At 43.3% G+C, this 26,884-nt stretch overlaps 1 protein-coding gene across 1 annotated transcript in view; it reads right to left on the reverse strand.

Moving 5' to 3' along the window:
* Positions 1-26,884, reverse strand: part of hsf2bp (heat shock transcription factor 2 binding protein) — a 116,492-nt gene that overhangs the window by 5,714 nt on the left and 83,894 nt on the right. Inside the window, exons 8-9 of the mRNA XM_063050163.1 lie at positions 20,859-20,976; positions 14,296-14,399 (exon numbers count right to left, since the gene is read on the reverse strand). Coding sequence (XP_062906233.1) covers positions 14,296-14,399; positions 20,859-20,976 — 222 coding nt within the window. The remainder of the gene's footprint in view (positions 1-14,295; positions 14,400-20,858; positions 20,977-26,884) is intronic.

The following is a 26,884-nucleotide window of genomic DNA, read 5'->3' on the forward strand; positions in this document are numbered from 1 at the left end:
CCTGCTCCACCATTCAATCACGGCTGATCCTTTCTTCCCCTCCTCAGCCTCACTCCCCGCCCTTCTCCCCATAACCTTTGATACCGTAGCCAATCACGAACCTATCAATCTCCACCTTAAATCCACCCAACGACCCGGCCTCCACAGCTGCTTGTGGGAACAAATTCCACAAATTCACCACATTTCCCCACATCTCTGTTTTAAATGAATGCCCCTCTAAATGGAAACTGTGCCCTCTTGTCCTAGTCTCCCCCACCATGGGAAACAACCTATCCATAACTACTCTGTCTAGGCCTTTCAACATTCAGAAGGTTTCAATGATATCCCCCTCATCCTTCTAAGTTTCAGTGAGTACTGGCCCAGAGGCATCAAACGTTCCTCATATGATGCACTTTCATTTCCAGAATCATCCTTGTGAACCTCCTCTGAACCCTCTCTAATGCAGGCACATCTTTTCTTTGATAAGAAGCCCAAAACTGTTCACAATACCAAGGTGAGGCCTCAGCAGTGCCTTATAAAGCCTCAGCTTCACATCCATAAGACTGTAAGACATAGAAGCAGAATTAGGCCATTCAGCCAATCGAGTCTACTCTGCTATTTCATCATGGCTGATCCCACATCCCACTCAACCCCATATTCCTGGCTTCTCGTCATGTCCTTTGATGCCCTGACTGATCAAGAAACTATCAACTTTCACCTTAAATATATCCACGGACTTGGCCTTCACCGCAGTCTGTGGCAGAGCATTCCACAGATTCACTACTCTCTGGCTAAAAAAATTCCTCCTTACCTCTGTTCTAAAGGGTCGCCCCTCAATTTTGAGAATGTGCCCTCTAGTTCTGGATACCCCCACCACAGGAAACAACCTAACCACCGCCACCTTATCTAGTCGTTCCAACATTCGGTAAGTTTCAAAGAGATTGTCCCACATTCTTCTAAATTCCAGTGAGTACAGGCCCAAAGCTGGCAAATGCTCCATATCTGTTAACCCCTTCATTCCTAGAATCATCCTTGTGAACCTTCTCTGGACTCTCTCCAATGACAATACAACCTTTCTGAGATATGGGCCCCAAAGCTGTTGACAATACTCTTAAATGCGGCCTGACTTCTGTCTTATAAAGACTCAGCATTATCTCCTTGCTTTTACAGTCTATTCTCCCTGAAATAAACGCCAACATTTCATTTGCCTTTACTACAGATTCAACCTGTAAATTATCCTTCTAGGAGTCTTGCACAAGGACTCCCAAGTCCCCGATGTTTGAACCTTCTCCCCATTTTGATAATAATCTGCACTATTGATATACTGTATACATCCCAAAGAGGAAAAAGTATTTTAAAGGCAAGATGACACAACTGTGGCTAACAAGAGAAGACAAAATCAACATAAAAGCCAAAGAGAGGGCATATAATAGAGCAAAAATTAATGGCAAGATAGAGGATTGGGAATCAATTAAAAACCAACAGAAGGCAACTAAAAAAGTAATGAAGAAGGTAAAGATGGAACATAAAAGAGAAGCTAGCCAATAATATTAAAGTTAGACAATAATATTAAGTTTCTTCAGATACATGAAGTTTAAACGAGAGGCAAGTGCAGATATCAAGCCACTGGAAAATGATGCTAGAAAGGTCGTAATAGGAACAAGGAAATGGCAAATGAACTGACAAGTATTTTGCATTAGTCTACACTGTGGAAGACACTAGCAGTATGGTGGAAGTTCCAGGTGTTGGGTTTGTGAACTGTGTGAAGTTTTACTAGAGAGAAAAGGTTCTTGGGAAACTGAAAAGTCTGAAGATAGATACCTGGACCAGATGTTGTACACCTCAGAGTTCTGAAGGAGATAGCTGAAGAGATTGTGGAGGCATTAGAAATGATCTTTCAAGAATCACTAGATTGTGGAATGGTTCTGGAAGACTAGAAATTGCAAACGTCACTCCACTCTTCAAGTAGGGAGAGAGGCAGAAAAAAGGAAACTATAGGCCAGTTAGTCTGGCCTCAGTGGTTGGGAAGATGTTGGAGTCAAGTAAGGATAAGGTCTCAGGGTACTTGAAGATGTTGCCTGGATTGTGGAGCATGCCTTTTGAGAATAGGTTGAGTGAACTCGACCTTTTCCCCTTGGGGCGATGGAGGATGAGAGGTGACCTGATAGAGGTGTATAAGGTGATGAGAGGCATTGATCGTGTGGATAGTCAGAGGCTTTTTCCCCAGGGCTGAAATGGCAGCATGAGAGGGCACAGTTTTAAGGTGCTTGGAGCAGGTACAGAGGAGATGTCAGGGATAAGGTTTTTACACAGAGAGTGGTGAGTGCATGGAATGGGCTATTGGTGACGGTGGTCGAGGCAGATACAATAGGGTCTTTTAAGAGACTCCTAGATAGGTACATGGAGCTTAGAAAAATAGAGGGCTATTGGAAACACTAGGTAATTTCTAAGGTAGGAACATGTTCGGCACAGCTTTGTGGGCTGAAGGGCCTGTATTGTGCTGTAGGTTTTCTATGTTTCTATATCAGATTCAGAATCGGATGGCAGAGGGGAAGAATCTGTTCCTGAATTGCTGAGTGTGTGCTTTCAGGCTTCTGTACCTCCTATCTGATGGTAACAATGAGAAAAGGGTATGCCTTGGGTGCTGGGGGTCCTTAATAATGGACGCTGCCTTTCTGGAGGCTAGTACCCAAAATGGAGCCGGCTAAGTTTATGACCCTCTGCAGCTCCTTTCTGTCCTGTGCAGTAGCACTATCCACTGCCCCCTTCACCCCTCACCATACCATACCAGACAGTGATGCAGCCTGTCAGAATGCTCTCCACGCTACACCTATAGAAGTTTTTGAGTGTTTTGTTGATGGACCAAATCTCTTCAAGTTCCGAATGAAGTATAGCCGCTGTCTTGCCTTCTTTATATCTGCAGCGATATGTTGGGACCAGGTTAGGTCCTCAGAGATCTTGACACCCAGGAATTTGAAACTGCTCACTCTCTCCACAAGATCCCTCTATGAGGATTGGTATGTTTTCCTTCGTCTTACCCTTCCTGAAGTTCACAATCAGCAACAACCTGGCACTCAACATCAGTAAGGCGAAAGAGCTGATTGTAATTGTAATTGCACTCATTTCCCTTCCTTCACACCCCTCAACATCTGGCACACTGCTAGTATCTTCCACAGTGAAGACTGATGGGAAAGCAGTAGAGTGGTGCATCTCTCTATAAAAGTAAAAGTGAGGTGAGCGTTGATAGTGGTTCACTGGAAGATATTGCTGGTGAGGTAGTAATGGGGGACAAAGAAATGGCAGATGAACTTCATGGGTACTTTGCATCTGTCTTCATTGTGGAAGATACTAGCAGTGTGTCAGAGGACCCTGAGTGTCAGAGCAGGAGTGAGTGTCATTGCTATTAAAAAGGGAAAAGGGCAAGGCAAACTCAAAGGTCTTAAGGTAGATTAGTCACCTGGATCAGATGGACTACATCCAAGAGTTCAGAAAGAGGTTGCTGAAGAGATGAGAGATGCATTGGTCATGATCTTTCAAGCATCATTTGATTCGGGCATGGTCCTGGAGAACTGGAAAATTGCAAGTGTCACTCCACTCTGTAAGAAGGGAGGAAGGCAAATGAAAGGACATTATAGGCCAGTTAGCCCAACCTCAGTGGTTGCTGGAGTATATTATTAAAGATAAGGTTTCGGGTACTTGGAGACTAATGATGAAATGAGTCAAAGTCAACATGGTTTCTATCAAGAGAAATCTTGCCTTACAAATCTGTTAAAGTTCTTTGAGGCAGTAACAAGTAGGGTGGACGAAGGAGAGGCAATAGATGTCATTTACTTGGATTTTCAGAAGGCATTTGATAAGGTGCCACACATGAGACTACTTACAAGATAACATCCTATGGCGTTACAGGCAAGATACTGGCATGGATTGAGGAATGGTTGACAGGCAGGAGACAGCCAGTGGAAATAAAAGGGGCCTTTTCTGGTTGGCTGCCAGTGACTAGTGGTGTTCCTCAGGGGTCAGTATCGAGACTGCTGCTTTTCACATTGTTTGTCAATGATTTGGATAATGGAACTGATAGCTTTGTGGCAAAGTTCATGGATAATATGAAGATAGGTGGAGGGGTAGGTAGTGCTGAGGAAGCAATGTGATTGCAGCAGGACTTAGACAAATTGGAAGTATGAATATGAGCAAAAAAAGTGTCAGATGTTATAGTGTCAGGAAATGGAATGTATGATAATGCAGTTTTGTAAAAGGATCAATACTATTACCTAAATGGGAAGAAAGTTCAAACATCAGACATGCAGAAGGACTTCAGAGTCCTTGTGCAAGACACCCAGGTTAATTTACAGGTTGAGTCTGTGGTAAAGAAGGCAAAATGCAATGTTGGCATTTATTTCAAAGAGAATAGAATATAAAAGCAAGGAGATAATGCTGAGACTTTATAAGACACTAGTCAGGCCACACAGAGTACTGTCAACAGTTTTGGGCCCCATATCTCAGAAAGGATGTGTTGTCATTTGAGAGTCCAGAGCAGGTTCACAAGGATGATTCCGGGAATGAAGGGGTTAACATATGAGGAGCGTTTGGCAGCTTTGGGCCTGTACTCACTGGAATTTAGAAGAATCTGGGGGCGGGGGGATCTCATTGAAACCTACCGAATGTTGAAAGGATTAGATAGGGTTGGTGTGGAGAGGATGTTTCCTGTGGTGGGGATATCCAGAACTAGAGGGCACAGCCTCAAGGGAACCCTTCAGAACAGAGGTAAGGAGGAAGTTTTTTTAAATCCAGACAGTAGTAAATCTGTGGAGTGCTCTGCTACAGACTGCAGTGGAAGCCAAGTCCGTACGTATATTTAATGCGAAACTTGATCATTTTCTGTTTGGTCAGGGCATCAAAGGACATGGCAAGAAGGCATAAGTATGGGGTTGAGTGGGATCTGGGATCAGCCATGATGGAATGGCAGAGCAGACTTGATGGGCTGAATGGCCTAATTTTGCTCCTATGTCTTAAGGTCTTATCTGTGGAATTCTTTGCCACAGGTAGTTGTGGAGGCCAAGTCTTTATGCATATTTAAGGCAGAGGTGAACAGATTCTTGATTGGTCAGGGCATGAAGGGATGTGGGGAGAAGGCAGGAGATTAGGGCTGAGAGGAAAATTGGATCAGCCATAATGAGATGGCAGAGCAGACTCGATGGGCCAAATGGCCTAATCTTGTTCCTATGTCTCATACTCCTGAATTGTACAGCACAATTGTTGGATATTGACCATATTTTCTTGCATAATGAAAATGGGAATAAGCAGGGCACAAAATAAAACTGCCTGATTCTTTTTTATTTATGGACATGAACTCCTTACTTAAATAAATATAAAATGAAATGTACTGGAAATATTATCCTATGACTTTACTGAGCAAGTAGAAAGAGCGATAAAAGTATAAACAATGTGTTGAGTCATCTGCTGAGCTTGTCTTTCCTGCTTTACCGTAGATTATGTGGCAGAGTACAGTGTTTGACGTCAACACAAACTGGAGCTGAAGAGAGAAGATTACACAAGCCAGAATCTTCACCACAACTCAGCCTTTCCAAGTCTCAGAAAGGCTTTTTAATCAGCCTACAATTAGCTCTTAAAGGATTATCTGCAGCTGATTTCCAGGGTGACAGATTGCTATTTACGCACGTACTTTATGTAATATTCACACACCAACTGATAATACTTTTCCTGCATTTACTACTGTCAAATAATACCCTGCTGAAAATGTTAAGAACTCATATCGTAGCTCACTCAGCACATTTAAACTAAGTCCCAACAGAGTTGGGAGCAGAGCACAGCACATTCATTTGGTCTCACAATGAAGATGAACCCCATCTTCTGAACTTTCATTTTGTTACTCCACTCCATACTTTTAAATTCATCCCAATAATATACTTCTGGTAAGATAGTGACATACTTTTTACAGCAGCATCTTGGGCTCTAAAAATAGCGCAGATGTTTGTCTTAAAGTGTTTTTTTCCTTGTGATAATAAGACTGTTGGATATTGGTAATAGAAAATACTGCAAGTCTAGTTCATTGGCAAGACCGACAGCAGGGTAATTGCGTGGACTTGTTTGTGGCACAGACCAGGCCCTCATGCTGCAGCATCACTTGTTACAGACATCCAGGAGAGGGAGCACCAGAGGCTGTGTGGGAGAGAAGGAAAGCATGGTGGACGCACTGAAATCTGTGCTAGGTTGGGGGGGGGGGGTGGCGATGGACCCTGCAGGCCGAATCTCTTATCAGTGCTGCTCTCCAGTGTCACTCCCTGAAAGATAAGCTGGACTGCCTTCATCTGAGGCAGACCCAGTGTCAGATGAGACGGCTCCATGCTTGTTCTTGCAGAACTGTGGCTCCAGGACAACATCCCATGAACCAACAATCTTCAGGCTATGCCACTTGGACTTCTGCTAATATTATTTTGTGAGTGTATGCTGGATTGTAATTATGTGTGCTGTGAGTGACTCTTATATACAGTACTGGGTCTCGCATCTTGGCCCCAGAGGAACAATCTTTCAGTTAGCTGTATGCATGTGCATGGTTGAATAGAAATTAAATCTGAGCTTGAACTTCTGCAGTGTTCCCCACCTGCAGAATGCTTTGACTTCCTGTTTGATGTAAACTTTTTAACCAAGTACAGAAACTTCCCCTTGGGAACATTTCAGATGTACGAACAACATCAATAGCAATGGGGATGAATGAATAAAGGGATGCCTCATCGAGGGATCAGAAGTGGAGAGAGTAAGCAGTTTCAAGTTATTGGGTGTCAAGATCTCTGAGGATCTAACCTGGTCCCAACATATCGATGTAGTTATAAAGAAGGCAAGACAGTGGCTATACTTCATTAGGAGTTTGAAGAGATTTGGTATGTCACCAAATACACTCAAAAACTTCTATGGTTGTACCGTGGAGAGCATTCTGACAGGCTGCATCACTGTCTGGTATTGCGGGGGGGGGGGGGTGCTACTGCAAAGGACCGAAAGAAGCTGCAGAGGGTTGTAAATCTAGTCAGCTCCATCTTGGGTACTAGCCTACAAAGCACCATGGACATCTTTAGGGAGCAATATCTTGGAAAGGCAGCGTCCATTATTAAGGACCTCCAGCACCCAGGACATGCCCTTTTCTCACTGTTACCATCAAGTAGGAGGTACAGAAGCCTGAAGGCACACACTCAGCGATTCAGCAACAGCTTCTTTCCCTCTGCCATCCAATTCCTAAATGGACATTGAATCTTTGGACACTACCTGACTTTTTTTTAATATACAGTATTTCTGTTTTTGCATGTTTTAAAAAAATCTATTCAATATATGTAATTGATTTACTTGTTTATTACTATTATTATCCAGATATTATCGTGAGATTGAGTTTAAGAGCTGAGAGGTAATGTTGCAGCTATATAGGACCCTGGTCAGACCCCACTTGGTGTACTGTGCTCAGTCCTGGTCACCTCACTATAGGAAGGATGTGGAAACCATAGAAAGGGTGCAGAGGAGATTTACAAGGATGTTGCCTGGATTGGGGAGCATTCCTTACGACAATAGGTTGAGTGAACTCGGTCTTTTCTCCTTGGAGCTATGGAGGATGAGAGGTGACCTGATAGAGGTGTACAAGATAGTGAGAGGCATTGATTGTGTGGATAGTCAGAGGCTTTTTTCCCAGGGCTGAAATGGCTAGCACGAGAGGGCACAGTTTTAAGGTGCTTGGAAGTAGGTAAACAGGAGATGTCAGGGGTAAGTCTTTTATGCAGAGAGTGGTGAGTGCATGGAATGGGCTGCTGGCGGCGGTGATGGAGGTGGAAACAATAGGGCCTCTTAAGAGACTCCTGGATGGATACATGGAGCTTAGAAAAGTAGAGGCCTATGGGTAAGCCTAGGTAGTTCTATGCTAAGTGCATGTTCGGCACAGCTTTGTGGGCTGAAGGGCCTGTATTGTGCTGTAGGTTTTCTATGTTTCCATTATTATTTTTCTCTCTGTCTGCTAGATTACATATTGCATTGAACTGCTGCTGTTAAGTTAACAATTTTCACGTCACATGCCGGTGATAATAAACCTGATTCTGATCCTTCCCCTTCACCCACTTTCCCCAGTCCCCAGTCCCCTTGTTTATTTATTATGTTTTATTTTATTTATTATTATTTTTTCTCTCTGCTAGATTATGTACTGCATTGAACTGCTGCTGCTAAGTTAACAGATTTCACGTCACATGCCGGTGATAATAAACCTGATTCTGATTCTGATAAATGGAGTGAGAAGGTTCAAAAGCAGGACCCTGGGGGTGGGGGGGCTGTAATCTCTCGATCACTACCAGTGCCACACATTGCTGAGGGTCAGTATTGTGTATTTGATATTTCAATAATATTTGAGTAATTTTGTATATATATTGCTTGACTAAGCATTCTTGTTCATTTAAATAATTAAGGGTTGCATATAAAAATCGTTAATTGTATACATCATCATGTTACCACGTGATAGGTGCAAGCCTTGCTCAAACTAAACTCGATGATTAGATTCACATTTTGGACTCCCATTTCTACTTTTGAATTAATTTAATCTTGATTGGCAAACTGTGCAGACACAGCAGAAGTATTCCTATGCAGGTCTGGCGAAGAGCTTTAAAAACCCAGTCTCTATAAAAGAGAGGTACCGCCTAGCGGTGTGGTCATTGTGGGAGCGGTCCTCATTGGAGTAGTCCGAGGCAGAGTAGTAAGGCTTCAGCGAGAACAGGCAAAGGCAAAGTAAGCAGGTAAGTTCATTCCTTATTTCTTATTTAAATCTTGAGAGAATAGAGGGTATGTCTACAGAGCTAGTGTTCTGTTCTGGATGTCAGGTGTGGGATTTCCAGGAGACTTCCAGCCTTCCCGATGGCCACAACTACATCAAGCTACAGCTTCTCAGAGACCATGTTAGGGAACTAGAGCTGCAGTTCAATGATCTTTGGCTTGTTGAAGAAAGTGAAGCAGTGATAGGCAGGAGCTACAGGGAGGTAGTCACCCCAAGGATAGCTGAGACAGATAAATGGGAGAACATCAGACAGAGAAGAGCACCCCTGTGGCTGTCCCTCTCAACAATAAGTATTCCAAGTACTGTTGGGTGAGACAATCTACCTGGGAGAAGCAACAGCGGTTGTGCTGTTGAATACAGGGAGTTACGAAGCTGAGAAGCAGGACCTCAAGGGGAGTAATCTCAGGATTGCTGCTTGTGCCACGCAACAGTGAGGATAGGAATAGAATGAGGTGGCAGATAAATGTGTGGCTGAAGAATTGGAGCAGGGGTCAGGGATTCATATTTCTGGATAATTGGGACCTCTTCTAGAGCAGGTGGGACGTATACAAAAGGATTGGTCGCACTTGAATCCAAGGAGTGCGATATTCTTGCGAGCAGGTTTACTAGAGCCGTTGGGAATGGTTTAAACTGATATGGCAGGGGGATGGGAACCAGTATGATAGAGCTGAGGATCAGCCAGCAGGTTTACAAGTAGATGATGGGTGTAACATGAATGTAAGGAAGGACAAGCCAATGACTGGGTACAAATGCAGACAGAGCAAAGAGTTAATTTGTACCACAGAGGCAAAATTCAAAAGGGTGAAGAATGCACGACTGAAGGTGCTGTGTTTATATGTGTGTAGTATTCAGAAAAAGGTGACAAACGCATGGCACAATTAGAGGTCGATCGGTATGATGTTGTGGGCTGAAAAAGGCCATAGTTGGGAGATTAACATCAAAGAATATACCTTGTATTGAAAGGACAGGCAGGAAGGCATAAGTGGTGGTGTGGCTCTGTTGGTAAGAGATAGGATTACATCTTTACAAAGAGTGACATAGGGTCAGAGAATGTTGAATCTTCGTGGGTGGAGTTAAGAAACTGCAAGGGTCAAAAAAAACAGTATGGGAGTCATATATAGGTCTCCAAAAAATAGCCAAGATATAGGGTTGAGGTTGCAAAGGGAGCTGAAAAGGACATGTACTGTAATAAGGGTAATGACACAATCCTAATGGGGGACTTCAATATGGAAGGGGATTGGAAAATCAGGTTGGTGTCGGATCGCAAGAGAGGAAATTTGTTGAATGCGAATGAGATGGCTTTGTAGAGTAGCTTGTGCCTGAGCCTACTTGGGGAAAGGCTATCTTCGACTGGGTGTTTGTAATAAGCCAGATCTTATTAGGGAGCTTAATGTAAAGGAACCCTTAGGAGGCAATAATATGATTGAATCCATATGGCAATTTGAGAGGGAGAGGTACAAGACACTTATACAGTATCAGAATGGAATAAAGGGAATTACCGAGGCACGAGAGAAGAGCTTACCGAAGTGGTTTGGAGGAGGGTACTGCCAGGGATGACGGCAGAGCTCTGGGAGTAGTTCACAAGGTGCAGGATAGATATGTCCCACAGAAATAGTTCTCAAATGGCCAGTGTAGGCAACCGTGGCTGACAAGATAAATTAGGGACTGCATAAAAGCCTAGGAAAGGGTAGCAAACGTGAGTGGAAAACTGGATGATTGGGAAGCTTTTAAAATCGAACAAAAGACAACTAAAAAAGCTATAAGAAGGGGAATGATAAAATATGAGAGCAAACTAGCCAGAGGTATTCTTCCAGTTATGTTGGACCACTGGAAAATGATGCTGGTGAGGTAGTAATGGGGGGACAAAGAAATGGCAGATGGGTACTTTGCATCTGTCTTCATTCTGGAAGACACTAGCAGTGTGCCAGAGCTCCATGAGTGCCAGGGAGCAGGAGTGAGTGCCATTGCTATTACAAAGGAAATAGTTGTAGTTGATGGGAAAACTCAAAGGTCTTAAGGTGGGTATGTCACCTGTACCAGATGGACTACATCCCAGTTCCTGAAAGAGGTTGCTGAAGAGATAATGGATGCATTGGTCATGATCTATCAAGAATCACTTGAGGACTGGAAGATGGCAAATGTCACTCCACTCCTTAAGAAGGGAGGAAGGTAAAAGAAAGGAAATTATCAGCCAGTTAGCCTAACCTCAGTGTTTGGGAAGGTATTGGAGTCTATTATTAAGGATGAGCTTTCTGTAAAGAGAAATCTAGGCGGACAAATCTATTAGAGTTCTTCGAGGAAGTAACAAGCAGAGTGGATAAAGGAGAGGCAGTGGATATGATTTACCCGGATTTTCAGACGGCATTCAATTGAATTTTTGAATTGATTCTGTTACAATATACAGACATGTGAATTTATAAGTCTAATGACTTATAGAAAGAAGGTGTCCCACAGCCTGTTGGTCCTGGCTTTAATGCTGCGGTACTATTTGTCAGACGGAAGTAGATGAAACAGTTTATGGTTGGGCACCACAGATGAGGCTGCTTAACAAAATAAAATCTTATGGCATTACAGGAAAGATACTGGCATAGATAAGAGGAATGGCTGACAGGCAGGAGGCAACTAGTGGGAATAAAAGGGGCCTTTTCTGGTTGGCTGCTAGTGACTAGTCGTGCTCCTCAGGGGCAGCACTGGGACCACTACTTTTCACATTGTTTGTCAATGATTTGGGTAATGGAATTGATGGCTTTGTGGCAAAGTTTGCAGATGATACAAAGATAAGTGGAGGGGTAGGTAGTGCTGAGGAAGCAATGCAATTGCAGCAGAACTTAAGACAAATTGGAAAAACAGGCAAAAAAGTGGCAGAGAGAATACAGTGTTGGGAAATGTATGATAATGCATGTTAATAAAATGAATTATTTTGTAGACTATTGTCTAAATGGGGAGAAGGTTCAAACATCAGAGAGACTTAGTAGTCCCGTGCAATACTCCCAGATGGATAATTTACAGGTTGAGTCTGTGGTAAAGAAGGCAAATGCAATGTTTGCATTTATTTCAAGAGGAATAGAGTATAAAAGCAAGGAGTTAATGCACAGCCTTTATAATACACTAGTCAGGTCACACTTGGCGAGTATTATCAACAGTTTTGGGCCACAAATCTCAGAAAGAATGTTGTCATTGGACAGAGTCCAGAGGGGGTTCATGAGGATGATTCTGGGAAAGAAGGGGTTAAGATATGAGGAGTATTTGGCAGCTTTAGGCCTGTACTTACTGGAATTTTGCAGAATGCGTGGGGATCTCATTGAAACCCACCAAATGTTGAATGGACTAGATAGGGTGGATGTGGAGATGATGTTTCCTATGGTGGGGGTATCCAGAACTAGAGCTTTGAACTAGAACTTTGAACAACCTCAAAATTAAGGGGCAACCTTTTAGAACAGAGGAAAGAAGGAATTTTTTTAGCCAGAGTGGTGAATCTGTGGAATGCTTTCCCACAAACTGTGATGGAGACCAAGTCCATGGATATACTCAAGGCAGAAGATGATCGTTTCCTGATTGGTCAGGGTGTCGAAGGATATGGGGAGAGTACTGTGCTCAATTCTTGTCACCTCACTATAGGAAGGACGTGGAAACCATAGAAAGGGTGCAGAGAAGATTTACAAGAATGTTGCCTGGATTGGGGAGCATGCCTTGTGAGAACAGGTTGAGTGAATTCGGCCTTTTCTCCTTGGAGTGACGGAGGATGAGAGGTGACTTGATAGATAATGAGAAATATTGATCGTGTGGATAGTCAGAGGCTTTTCCTCAGGGCTGAAATGGTTAGCACGAGAGGGCATAGTTTTAATGTGCTTGGAAGTAGATACAGAGGAGATATCAGGGGTAAGTTTTTTACGCAGAGAGTGGTGAGTGCATGGAATGGGTTGCCGGCAGCGGTGGTGGAGGCAGATACGATAGGGTCTTTTAAGAGACTCCTGGATGGCTACATGGAGCTTAGAAAAATAGAGGGCTATGGGTAAAGCCTAGGTAGTTCTAAGGTAGGGACATGTTTGGCACAGCTTTGTGGGCCAGTGGGCCTGTATTGTGCTGTATGTTTTCTATGTTTCTGTTTCTATGTTAAGGCAGGTGTATTTGGTTGAGTGGGATCTAGGATCAGCCACAATGAAATGGTGGAGCAGACTTGAAGGGCTGAATGGCCTCATTCTACTCCTGTGTCTTATGGAGAATAAGGGAAGCACAGATGAAGGATATGGCTGAGAAGCTGATGCAGGAGGGAGGGATTCCGGTTCTTGAATGTTTGGGATCCCTTCTGGAGCGGAGGTGAACTGTACAAGAGGAGGTAGATGGCATCATCAGCAAGTTGTACCTGAACTGGAGGGCACCAATATCCTGATGAGATGACTGGCTGGAGCAACACAGGAAGGTTTAAAGTAGTCTGGCAGTGGACATAAGTAGAGGGGCTGATGAGGATGTTGAGGCAAATCAAGTAGTTAAAGAAAACAAGTTGTGTAGACAGGATAGGGAGTGAGTAAGGTCTGATATGATAGGCCATACTATTTGTTTTAATGCAGGACAGGAAATGCGGAAGGTTTGATTAACCACACCATTTGTTTTAATGCAAGAAGCCTAACAGGCAAAGCGGATGAATGAAGATAAGCACGAGACTTGAATAGAGTATGACAGAAACATCGTTGACAATTTGCATGAGTGTGTAGATGGCATGATTAGTAAGTCTGCAGATGGTGTGATGGACAGTGAATAAGGCTGTGATTGTCTAAGGCTGCAACAGGGTCTAGATCATTTGGATAAGTGGGCAAGGGAATCACAGGTGGAATTTAACTCAGAAAACTGTGAGGTGGTGCAAATTGGGAAGTTACGGCAATGCAGAGACCCTTGGAAGTGTCGCAGGACAAAGAGACCTGCAGTTCAAGTGAAAAGAGGGAGCAGATCGGTCAGGACTGTTTTTATGCGAGCAAAGGAGACTTACAGGTTTATAAAATGATGAAAGTCAGCGATATGATCAGTCTTTTTCCTATGTAGGGGAGTCTAAAACTAGAAACTGAAGGAGAGCGCAGACGGATTTAAAGGGGACCCAAGGGACAACTTTTTCACCAGAGGGTGGTGGGTAAATGGAATGAACTGCTACAGGAAGGTGTAGAGGTGAGCACAGTTAATTTTTAAAAGATAATTGGTGTTGCACGGAAAGGATTAGAAGGATACGGGCCAAACACAAGCTAGACACCTTGCTCAGCATGGATGAGTTGGGCCAAAGGGCCTGTTTGTGTACTGTATAACCCTAGCTGCTAATTTTTCTGCATTTGAAATGGTGTTTGTGGGCAAAATATTTTTAATCAGTTTCTTTAGTCTCAAATAGGCCAACTGCCAACTTATCAAATATCTCTGAAGTACATTCCAACCGTAATCACACCAAATGAAGACTACACATTGGCTATTTATGTTAAGCCCAAACTGCATGGTGAATGGCTACAGTCAAGTCTAAAACATACCTTCCAGAAGACAGGCCAACAAAGGGATGAAGCCTGGATTCTTGCTGATGTACTGCAGGCCTTTCAGGTTAATACTCACATTGTATAAACACATCAACATTAGTCTAGGAGAGATCAAAATTTTCCCATTAAACCCTTATCCACAACATTAATCAATGTAACCTTTTGTACTTTTTTTGACTGCTCCTTTCATAGGCAGCAGAAGAAATTTCAGTTCATTTATGGTCCATTTATCCACAGGGAGTCACCTATAAATTTCCTTCAAGGAACCTCACTGATATGGAGCAAGATATAATCTGCTGGAGGAACTCAGTAGCTCAAGCACCATCTATATCAGGACTATGTCTCCATCAGAGGCATGCAGATCTTCTCAGCAGTATTTCCAAGGTAATGTGTGTCTCTGCAATATCCACAGGAAAATGTTTATCTGAACCAGAATTAATGAACAATCTGAACATTGCAAGAGGAAACAAAAGGTAGATTATTATCAAAATGGAGAGAGACTGTAAGTGAGTGAAGTTCAGAGGGATTGAGGGGTTCTTGTGAATGAATCACAAAAAGGTTAGCACATGTAACAGGCAGTTAAAAAGGAAAACAGCATTTTGAACTTTAATGCAAAGTTGTTGTTTAGAAGTAAGTTTTGTCACAGTTGTACAGGGTATTGGTGAGGCCACTTCCAGAATACTGTTCATTGTTTCTCTCCCCTTACCTAAAGAGGATATAATAGCACTGCAGCAGTCCAGGAGATGCATCAGCCTCGTTTCTAGATGATAGGGGTCTCCTTTCGACAGGGGTAATATGGTGTGGGTCTGTATTACTTGGAGTTTAGAAGTTCAAGGTGTGACATCGTTCTAATATAAAAAAGTCTAAGGCTTGCTAAAGTAATGTTAATGTGTTTTCATTAGTGTATGAGAGTTGTGAACAAGGAGGCATAGATGCAAGGAACCAGATATTTAAATCTGTGGTACCTAGAAACTTCTCTTGGGATCGTGACTCGCTGTCCTTAGTGTGTTGGAGGCCAGAAAGTGTAGATAGATAAATATTTTAAATATTGTGAAATTGAATGTTATAGGGAACTGACACAAAAGGGGAATTGAGGCCAGCACAGATCAGCCATGACCTTATTGTCAGGGCAGGTTTGATGGGAAAGTGGTCTACTCCTTCTTGTATAATTGTGTCAGTCCTGCACCAGCATCCCAAGTTTCTCAGGAGTTGGGATCCCTGTAGCCACAGGAAGATCAAGCCAGGATTTACTGTATCTATTAGACCTTCTACACAATTTCAGTGGGCTTGGTCGCAGTGGCCTCTCTGGGTCAAAGGTACAATTGTTTGTCCTTTACCAGTTTTTTTATGATAGCAAGATACTCCTCGAAATGAAGAACATTAATCCCACGAGCAAGTTGCTAGTATGGAATGTTAAGAGTTACTGAGAAAGTGAGTTTCTTGATAGTAATGGAACATCCCATGCACCATCAATCTACAAGACATAACACTCAGGGACTTGGGCTTTATTATTACTTTTGTGACTGTATGATTACTGCTAGCATAATTATATGTGCTCTGTGTTGTGTGTGACTATTGGCTCTGTGTTTTGCACTTTGGCCCCAGAGGAACACCGTTTTGTTTGACTACGTTCATGGGTTTTCATGTATGAGTGACTGACAATTAGCTTGAACTTGAACTAGCCTTTGTTACCCAAAGCAAACCGAATATCTAATGATGAAAACGTTTTGGAACCAAGGAACTAAATGTATCTATTTATCATCTTTTTAAGAGATTTTTCTGTCATTTACTGTGGTTAGGGTTAGGTTCAGTGTTCTTGGGTTGATTTCTCTGCAGTGGTGGAGGCTGAGAGGAGACATGATAGAGGTTTATAAGATTATGAGAGGCAGAGATAAAGCAGACAGACAGTATCTAATACCAGAGAGCATGCATTTTAGGCGAGGGGGTAATTTCAAAGGAAATTGTAGGGAAGTTGTTTTTTTCCATGGAGAATAGTGGGTGCCTGGAATGCACTATTATGGGAGGTGGTGGAGGCAAATACAATACAGACAAGAGGCTAGATAGGCGCATGAATGTGCAGAGAATGGAAGGATATGGATTTTGTGTAAGCAGGAGGGATTAGTTCAGTTGGACATCTGATTAATTTAATTAGTTCAGCTGGTACACATCATTGTGGACTGAAGGACCTGCTCCTGCGCTGTATTGTTTGACATTCTGATTGAAAATATCACCCTAAGGAGTCCTGATGCAGAGTTTTGATTACAGACATTTAAGGACATCTTCTATCATCCTGTAATCAGACATGATTGGACCCCATATGCTAAAGGATGAACTCTTGCACTCTCATCTCCCAGTCTACCTTGTTTGCTTGCACTGCACTTTCTTAGTAACTCTTAACACTCCATGCTACAATCTGTTGTTCATTTTACTATCTTGATGTGCTGATGTATGGAATGATCTGTCTGGATGACATGCAACAAGAGCTTTTCATTGTACCTTGATGTATGTGACAAAACCTTCACAAATGCTGCTCGACCCATTGAGTTTCTCCAGCAGATTATAAATCTGCTGTCTCCATTGATTCCCTCACTCAGGAAACTCAGTAATGGGAAACAAAGAAATGGCAGATAAATTTAATGGGTACTTTGCACCTGTCTTCATTGTGGAAGACACTAATGGTGTGCCAGAGGTCTATGAGTGTCAGGGAGTAGGAGTGAGTGCTATTGCTATTACAAAGGAAAGAGTGCAAGGCAAACTCAAAGGTCTTAAGATGCATAAGTCACATGGACTACATCCCAGAGTCCTGAGAGAGGTTGCTGAAGAGATAACAGATGTATTTGTCATGATCTTTCAAGAATCACCTGATTCGGGCATGGTCCTTGGAGGACTGGAAGATTGCAAGTGTCACTCCACTCCTTAAGAAGGAAGGAAGGAAGGCAAAAGAAAGGAAATTATTGATTAGATTCAACTTTATTGTCATTGTGCCAAGTACAGATACAAAGCCAATGAAATGCAGTTAGCATCTAACCAGAAATGCAAAGAACAGTGTAGAATAGGCCAGTTAGCTTAACCTCAGTGGTTGGTTAGAGTCTATTATTAAAGGTGAGGTTTCAAGGTACTTGGAGATTAAGTTAAAGTCAGCATGGCTTCTGTAAAGGGAAAACTTGCTTGACATGTCTGTTAGAATTCTTTGAGGAGGTACCAAGTAGCGAGGACAAAAGAGAGGCAATGGATGTCATTTACTTGGATTTTCAGAAGGCATTTGATAAGGTACCACACATGAGGCTCCCTAACAATATAAAATCCTATGGCGTTACAGGAAAGATACTGGCATAGATATGAATGGCTGACAGGCAAGAGGCAGCGAGTGGGAATAAAAGAGGCCTTTTCTGGTTGGCTGCTGGACACTAGCGGTGAATCTCAGAGAACAGTATTGGGACCACTGCTTTTCACATTGTTTGTCAATGATTTAGATAATGGCTTTGTGACAAAGTTTGTGGATTATATGAAGATAGGTGAAGGGGTAATTGCAGCAGGGTTTAGACAAATTAGAAGAATGGGCAAAAAAAGTGGCAGATGGAATACAGTGTTGGGAAATGTATGATAATGCATTTTGGAAAAAGGAACAATAGTGATACTGTTGTCTAAATGGAGAGAAGATTCAAATATCAGTGATGCAGAGTGATGCAAGACTCCCAATAGGTTAATTTACAGGTTGAGTCTGTGGTAAAGAAGGCAAATGCAATATTGGCACTTATTTCAAGGGGAATAGAATATAAAAATAAGGAGATAATCCTGAGCCTCTATCAGACAATAGTCAGGCCACACTTGAGTATTTTCATCAGTTTTGGGCCCCATATCTCAGAAAAGGCCGGATGGTGGCGTAGTGGCATCAGTGCTGGACTTCGGGGCGAGAGGTCCCGAGTTCGAATCCAGCTGGCTCCCGGTAAGAGCTGGTGTTCTCTTAAAAAAAACTCACCCAGCAGGAGGCAATGGCAAACCACTGTTGTAACTTGCCTCGTACGCGATTTCACAAAACGTCAGAGCAGCATGGAAGGAAATCGTCCGCTAAGTGGAAATAATTCCGGATGCGATATACCTATCTCACAATCTATCTCACGTGTTGTCACTGGAAAGAGTCCAGAGGAGGTTCACGAGGATGATTCCAGGAATAAAGGGGTTAACATAGGAGGCGCATTTGGCAGCTTTGGGCCTGCACTCACGGGAATTCAGCCGAATGCGAGGGAACCTCATTGAAACCTACCAAATGTTGAAAGGACTAGTTGGGTGGATGTGATGTTTCTTGTGGTGGGGGGCGGGGGATCCACAACTAGAGGACACAGCCTCAAAATAGAGGGCTGGCCCTCTATTCTAGGTATGGATGATTTTCTTTTGCCAGAAAGTAGTAAATCTGTGGAATGCTCTGCTACAGACTGCTGTGTAGGCCAAGTCCGTGGGTATATTTACGGCGGAAATTGATAGCTTCCTGATTGGTCATTAAAGGACATGGCAAGAAGGCAGGTGTATGGGGTTGAGTGGGATCTGGGATCAGCCATGATGGAATAGCAGAGCAGACTCGATGGGCTGAATGGCCTAATTCTGCTCCTATATCTTATGGTCTTACTAGCAAGTATAATTTTATGATGATTGAAGGAAAATATGGGGGGCAGGGGGTATACTTTTTTTAAACAGAGAGTGGTGAGTGCATGGAACACACTGCCAGGGGTGGTGTTCTGAAGGACCTGTACAGTACTGTGCTGTAATGCTCTATGTTGAACTGGGGAAATGCTGTTGATGTGAGCAGTGCAGGGAAGGGTTGGTACCATGAGCCACGCCATGCACAAATGCTCACTGGCTGTAGTGGTTTGACAGGATAAGTAAGGCTGGGGGAAAATTGCAGGGTGCAGACATTCCTGACCAGTAACGGGTTGGCGAATGGTGGCTGGACATTCAGCCCAATAAGACTTGGTGTCATGCAGTTACCATCCCCTAAGGAACATTCTGCAGCTGTGGGTTGATCTGCATTCAGCTTCTCGACAGTGAAGCACACCTAAAACCTTTGGGAAGACAAATCAGTCTCTCAACATTACATCCTTGCTTTTATATTCTAGTCCACTTGAAATGAATGCTAACATTGCATTTGCCTTCCTTACCACTGACTCAACCTGCAAATTTACCTTTAGGGAATCCTCCAAGAGGACTCCCAAGTCCCTTTGCACCTCAGATTTTTAAAATTCTCATTTAGAAAATAGTCTTTTATTTCTTCTACTAGAGTACGTGACCATACCCTTCTCCACACTTTATTCCATCTGCCACTTCTTTGCCCATTCTCCTAATCTGTCTAAGTCCTGCAGCCTCTCAGTTTCCTCAAAACTACTTGCCCCTCCACCTACCTTCTTATCGTCTGCAAACTTGGCCACAAAGCCATCAATTCCGTCATTCAAATCATTTGACATATCACATAAAAAGAAGCTGTTCCAACACAGACCCTCGTTGAAAACCACTTGTCACTGGCAGCCAATCAGAAAAAAACTCTCTTTAGTCCCAATCTTTGCCTCCTGCTGATCAGCCAATGCTCTAACCATGATAATATCCTGCCTGTAATACCATGGTTCTTAACTTGTTAAGCAGCCTCATGTGTAGCACCCTGTCAAAGGCCTTCGATCATCAAGTACACAACATCCCCCGATTGTGCTTTGCTTACCCTGCTGTTATTTCTTCAAAGAATTCCAATAGATTTGTCAGCAAGAATCCCCCTTAAGGAAGCAATGCTCACTTACATGGCTCCTCAAAAGTGGACAACCAGCCGATCTATTAATGAGTCTGCAACTTTCATAGAGAACGGCAAGGCCCTGGGGAGTGTCGTGGAACAGAGGGACTCAGGAGTACAGCTAAGTGGCCTTGCAGGTACACAGAGTGGTGAAGAAGGCTTTTGGCACCCTGGCCGTCATCAATCTTATTCTTAGGAATCAGAGTATAGAAGTTCGGATGTTAGGTCACCGTTGTACAAAATACTCATAAGGCTGCACTTTGTATTGTGTTCAGTTTTGTTTGCCCTGATGTGGGAAAGCTGCAACTAAGCTGGAAAGAATGCAGAGGAAATTTACAAGAATTTTTCTGGGACGTGAGTTTTGGAGAGAGGTTGAGCAGATTGGGACTTTTCTCACGTTAAGTGTAGGAGAATTATGATTGATCTTACAGAGGTGTATAAATTCATGAGTATAACTTCAATGTGCACAGTCTTTTTCTCACGTTGGCACAGGTTTAAGGTGAGAAGAGAGAGGTTTAATGGGAAGTAAAGGTACAACTGTTTTACCCAATGAGTGATCTATATGGATAAAGTGCTAGAGGTAGGCACATTAACAATATGTAATAGGTATTTGGACAGGTTTAGAGAGACATAGGTCAGACATGGGTAAATGGGAATCTAGGATGGCATGGAGCAGTTGGACATAGGGCCTGCCATGCTGTACAACTCTATAAGAATGAGCCCTTCCACAATAGATGGGTTTTCTTTTCTGCTTGGGAAGTCAGTTCCTTTGCTTTTCTCCAAGACTCACACTTTGAGCTTTGTGCAGAGACCAGCTTTCATCTCAGCCAGGAGCTGTAGCAGTTTCTCCAATAGGATCTGAGAAGAATTAACCAGGAACTCCCGGCCATAGGCCACAGCAGCTATATCTGCAATTACAAAACAAAATCTCACATGCAGCAGTAAGCAGATTAACACAGAACAGAAGAAACTGCCTATTCAGTCTCGATCAGAGTTATGTTGGAAGATGAAGTACTTGCATGCACAGGTCTGTGATCCTGCCTGAACTCTTGCCACCAATCGTACTCTGGGGCTGGGGTGAGGGTGAGAGGTGGTGGCAGAGGAAAACTGACAATAGTACAATTTTTAAATGGCATAAGAGGAAAATGTAAAATCAGGCTGTAAGTCATCCTCATTAACAAGCAGGAATTAGGAGTCAAAATCAGCAAAAGCGTTCCACAGGTTACCAAACTCCACCTGACTATGATGCTGTACACAACATTTCTGTGACAAACTGGTTGGGAATTTCAAAAATATAATAGATTATCACTTCTGTGAATGAGAACAAGATCTCCAGATGACATGTTGCCCAGCAGGTGCCAGGGTCCGGGACATCTTGGAATGTCTGTAACATTCTTAAGTGGGAGGGTATGCAGCCAGAAGTCATGGTCCAGGTAGGTACCAATGACAGGTAGGAAGAATGACAAGGTTTTGTAAAGTGAGTTCATGGAATTAGGTGCTACGTTAAAGGACAGGACCTCCAGAGTTGTGATCTCAGGATTGCGACCCGTGACATGTGTGAGTGAAGCCAGGAATAGGAAGATCATAGAATTTAACATGTGGCTAAGGAGTTGGTGCAGGAGGGAGGTCTTCAGATTTTTGGATCATTGAGCTCAATTCCAGGAAAGGTGAGACCTATACAGAAGAGACGGTTTGCACCTGAACTGGAAGGGTACTAATATCCTAGCGAGAAGGTTTGCAAGAGCTGCATGGGGCAGGTTTAAACTACAGATGTAGGGGGATGGGAACCAGATTGCCTGAACAGATGGTGGAGAGGTTGTGGAGACAGATGTTGTTAAGATCTCAAAGTCTGGAATCAAAGGATTGAGCATGAAGTGACTAATGTCCTAATCCGTGTATACTTCAATGCAAGGAGTATTGTAGGGAAGGCAGATGAGCTCAGGGTATGGACAAGTAGATGAAATTATGAGTTGGACAATCCACGTCAGGGGTGCGTATAAAGAGCTACCTTTTAATCAGGATGTGATCAAGATTTTAAAGGCAGAGTTTTATGCAGTATCTCTGAGTTAAGGAGTAACCAATCACTAAGAGGCAGGCGCAAAAAGAGCTACCTTTAGGTCAGGTCCGCGTTCAAGATTTAAAAAGCAGAGCTTTGAGCGGCCATTCTTTTGCAGTGTGCCAGTCTTCAGAGTGGCTTTGGCTCACCAGACTAAGGCGAGATCATGCTTGGGTGAGGTAATGTATCTTGTAAGTTACTCTCTCTCTCCATTCTTATTTGTTCATCCCTCATCTATTAGGGCATACTGAGAATGGCTCCAGAGGCAGTGCTTTGTACTCTGTGGGATGTGGGATGTGGGAAGTCTGGGAGACAGCCAGATGAACACATCTGCACCAGGTGCACCGAGTTGCAGCTCCTGAAAGAACGTAGTAAGGAACTGGAGCTGCAGCTTGATGCCCTTCAACTCATACAGAGCTACAGGGAGGAAGTCATCCCTAGGGGGCAGGAGATAGGTAAATGGGTGACTTTCAGGAGAAGGACGGGAGATGCGCAGCCAGTCCAGAGTACATCTGTGGCCATTCCCCTTGATAATAATTATACCACTTATGATACTGTTGAGTGGGGAAGACCGACCAGGAGGGAAACAAAGTGACCAGCTCTCTGGCACTGAGCCTAGCGCTGTGGCTCAGAAGAGCAGAGCGGTGAAGAGGACTGCAGTGTTGATAGGAGATTCCTTAGTCAGAGGAAAAGAGACGAGGTTCTGTGGGAGCAATAGAGACACCCAGATGGTATGTTGCCTCCTTGACAGGATAGTATCCATGGCATTCTCAAGGGCAAGGATGAGCAGCCAGAAGTCTTGATAATTGGCACCAATGATATAGATAGCCAAACTGAGGTCCTGAAGAGTGATTTTAGGGAGCTAGGTAGAAAGATGAGATTACTACTCCAGAGTAGTAATCTCTACATTGCTGCCTATGCCATGTGCCAGTGAGGGTAAGAATAGGATGATTTGACCATAAGACGTACCAGCAGAATTAGATCATTTCCCCATCGAGTCTGCTCTGCTATTCAATCATGGCTGATCCTGTTTCCCTTTCTCAGCCCCTCTCCCCATAACCTTTGATGCCATGTCCAATCAAGAACCTATCAAGCTCTACCTTAAATACACCCAATGACCTGGCCTCCACAGTTGCCTGTGGTATCAATTCCACAGATTCACCACCCTCTGGCTAAAGAAATTTCTCCACATCTCTCACCATGGGAAACATCTACTCTGTCTAGGCCCTTCAACATTCAAACGGTTTCAATGAGATTTCCCCCCCCCCACCTCATCCTTCTAAATTCCAGTAAGTACATACCCAGAACCATCAAGCTACCTTCTTTTGGCAGGTGAATGTGTGGCTGAGGACTTGATGCAGAGGGCAGAGATTCAGATTTAAGGATCATTTGGATCTCTTCCGGGGAAGGTATGATGTGTTATACTTGAAAAAAGGATGTGTTACACCTGAATCCAAAGGGGTCCAATGTCCTTATGGCCAGGTTTGCTAGAGTTGTTCCGATGGGTTTCAACTAATTTGGCAGGGGGATGGGAGCTGGAATGATAGTGCTGAAGACGAGGTAGTTGGTTTACCGAGGCAATATGTACTGAGACTCCTAGCAAGGAGAGGCTGATCAGAAACAAGAGAAAATCTGCAGATGCTGGAAATCCAAGTAACACACACAAAAGCAGAAGTAGAAATGCTGGAGGAACTCAGAAGGCCAGGTAGCATCTATAGAAAAGTAAAGATAGCGTGCAGTCAGACTGTCAAGAAGGTCAGGCAGCATCTATAGAAAAGTAAAGATAGCGTGCAGTCAGACTGTCAAGAAGGTCAGGCAGATGATGGGACATGGTCACAGGCAACAGGGTGAGTATCAGTACCAAAATCAAAAAGGGTAGCAAATACGGTACTCATGTTGTAACTAAATGCGCGTAGCATAAGAAATAAGGTGGATGACCTTGTTGCAATATTAGATTGCTAGGTACAATGTTGTGGCCGTCACTGAATCATGGCTGAAGAATAGCTGTTGTTGGAAGCTGAATGTCCAAGGTTACACATTGCATCAGAGGGATAAGAAGGTAGGCAGAGGGGGAGGCTTGGCTCCACTGGTAAAGAATGACTTCAAATCAGTAGAAAGATGTGACATAGGATCAGAAGATGTTGAATCCTTGTGGGTTGAGTTCAGAAACTACAAGGGTAAAAGGACCCCGACAGCGGTAATATACAGGCTTCCCAACAGTGGCTGGGAGGTGGACCATAGATGACAACAGGAATACAAAAGACATATCAAAAGGGCAATGTTACGATAGTCTTGGGAGATTTTAACATGCAGGTCGATTGGAAAAATCAGGTTGGTAATGCATCTCAAGAGAGTGAGTTTGTTGAATGCTTAAGAGATGCCCTTTTAGAGCAGTTTATTGTTGAGCCTCCTAGGGGGATCAGCTATACTGGATTGGGTGTTGTGTAATGAACCAGTGGCAATTAGGGAGTTGGAGGTAAAAGAACCCTTAGGAACCAGTGATCACAATATGATTCAGTTCAACTTGAAATTTATATGGAGAAAGTAAAGTCTGATGTTGCAGTATTTCAGTGGAGTGAGGGAAATGACAGTGGTATGAGAGGAGCTGGCCAAAGTAAACTAGAAGGAGCTGCTGGCAGGGATGTCAGCAGAGCAGCAATGGTGTGAGTTTCTGGGAAAAATGAGGAAGGTGCAGGACATGTGTATTCCAAAAATGAAGAAATACTCAAATAGCTAAATAGTACAACCGTGGGAGGTTTGTTAGTGCTATTGGGGAGGCTTTAAACTAGATTTGCAGGGGGATGGGAACCAGAGTGCCAAAGCTGACAGTGTGGCTGGGGTGAAAATAAATGTTGTTAAAAGTTCAAGCAAATCCGCTAATAGAAAGGTTGTGAGTGGTGGTAAAAATCTTCTGAGGTGTATATATTTCAATGCTAGGAGTATTGCAGGGAAGGCGGATGAGTTGAGGGCGTGGATTGACACGTGGAATTATGACGTTATAGCAATTAGTGAAACTTGGCTACAGGAGGGGCAGGCCTGGCAGCTTAATATTCCAGGGTTCCGATGTTTCAGATGTGATCGAGGCAGAGGAATGAAAGGTGGGGGAGTAGCATTGCTTGTTAGGGAAAATATTACAGCAGTGCTCAGGCAGGACAGATTAGAGGGCTTGTCTACTGAGTCCTTATGGGTGGAGCTGAGAAGCAGGAAAGGTATGGCCACATTAGTGGGATTGTATTACAGACCACCCAATAGTCAACGAGAATTGGAAGAGCAAATCTGCAGGGAAATAGCAAGCAACTGCAGGAAACATAAAGTTGTGGTGGTAGGGGATTTTAATTTTCCATATATTGATTGGGACTCCCATACTGTTAGGGGTCTAGATGGTTTAGAGTTTGTAAAATGTGTTCAGGAAAGTTTTCTAAATCAATATATAGAGGGACCAACTACAGGGGATGCAATATTGGATCTCCTGTTAGGAAATGAGTTAGGACAAGTGACGGAAGTCTGTGTAGGGGAGCACTTTGGTTCCAGTGATCATAACACCATTAGTTTCAACTTCATCATGGACAAGGACAGATCTGGTCCTAAGGTTGAGGTTCTTAACTGGAAGAAGGCCAAATTTGAAGAAATGAGAAAGGATCTAAAAAGCGTGGATTGGGACAGGTTGTTCTCTGGCAAGGATGTGATTGGTAGGTGGGAAGCCTTCAAAGGAGAAATTTTGAGAGTGCAGAATTTGTATGTTCCTGTCAGGATTAAAGGCAAAGTGAATAGGAATAAGGAACCTTGGTTCTCAAGGGATATTGCAACTCTGATAAAGAAGAAGAGGGAGTTGTATGACATGTATAGGAAGCAGGGAGTAAATAAGGTGCTTGAGGAGTATAAGAAGTGCAAGAAAAAACTTAAGGAAGAAATCAGGAGTGCTAAAAGAAGACATGAGGTTGCATTGGCAATCAAAGTGAAGGATAATCCAAAGAGCTTTTACAAGTATATTAAGAGCAAAAGGATTGTAAGGGATAAAATTGGTCCTCTTGAAGATCAGAGTGGTCGCCTATGTGCGGAACCAAAGGAAATGGGGGAGATCTTAAATAGGTTTTTTGCGTCTGTATTTACTAAGGAAACTGGCATGAAGTCTATGACATTAGGGGAAGCAAGTAGTGAGATCATGGAAACTGTACAGATCGAAAAGGAGGAGGTGCTTGCTGTCTTGAGGAAAATTAAAGTGGATAAATCCCTGGGACCTGACAGGGTGTTCCCTCGGACCTTGAAGGAGACTGGTGTTGAAATTGCAGGGGCCCTGGCAGAAATATTTAAAATGTCGCTGTCTACAGGTGAGGTGCCGGAGGATTGGAGAGTGGCTCATGTTGTTCCGTTGTTTAAAAAAAGGATCGAAAAGTAATCCGGGAAATTATAGGCTGGTAAGTTTAACGTTGGTAGTAGGTAAGTTATTGGAGGGAGTACTAAGAGACAGAATCTACAAGCATTTGGATAGACAGGGACTTATTAGGGAGAGTCAACATGGCTTTGTGCGTGGCAGGTCATGTTTGACCAATCTATTGGAGTTTATCGAGGAGGTTACCAGGAAAGTGGATGAAGGGAAGGCAGTGGATATTGTCTACATGGACTTCAGTAAGGCCTTTGACAAGGTCCCGCATGGGAGGTTAGTTAGGAAAATTCAGTCGCTAGGTATACATGGAGAGATGGTAAATTGGATCAGACATTGGCTCAATGGAAGAAGCCAAAGAGTGGTAGTAGAGAATTGC

Source organism: Mobula hypostoma, chromosome 6 (genome assembly GCF_963921235.1).
Source record: "Mobula hypostoma chromosome 6, sMobHyp1.1, whole genome shotgun sequence".
NCBI classification, from domain to species: domain Eukaryota; kingdom Metazoa; phylum Chordata; class Chondrichthyes; order Myliobatiformes; family Myliobatidae; genus Mobula; species Mobula hypostoma.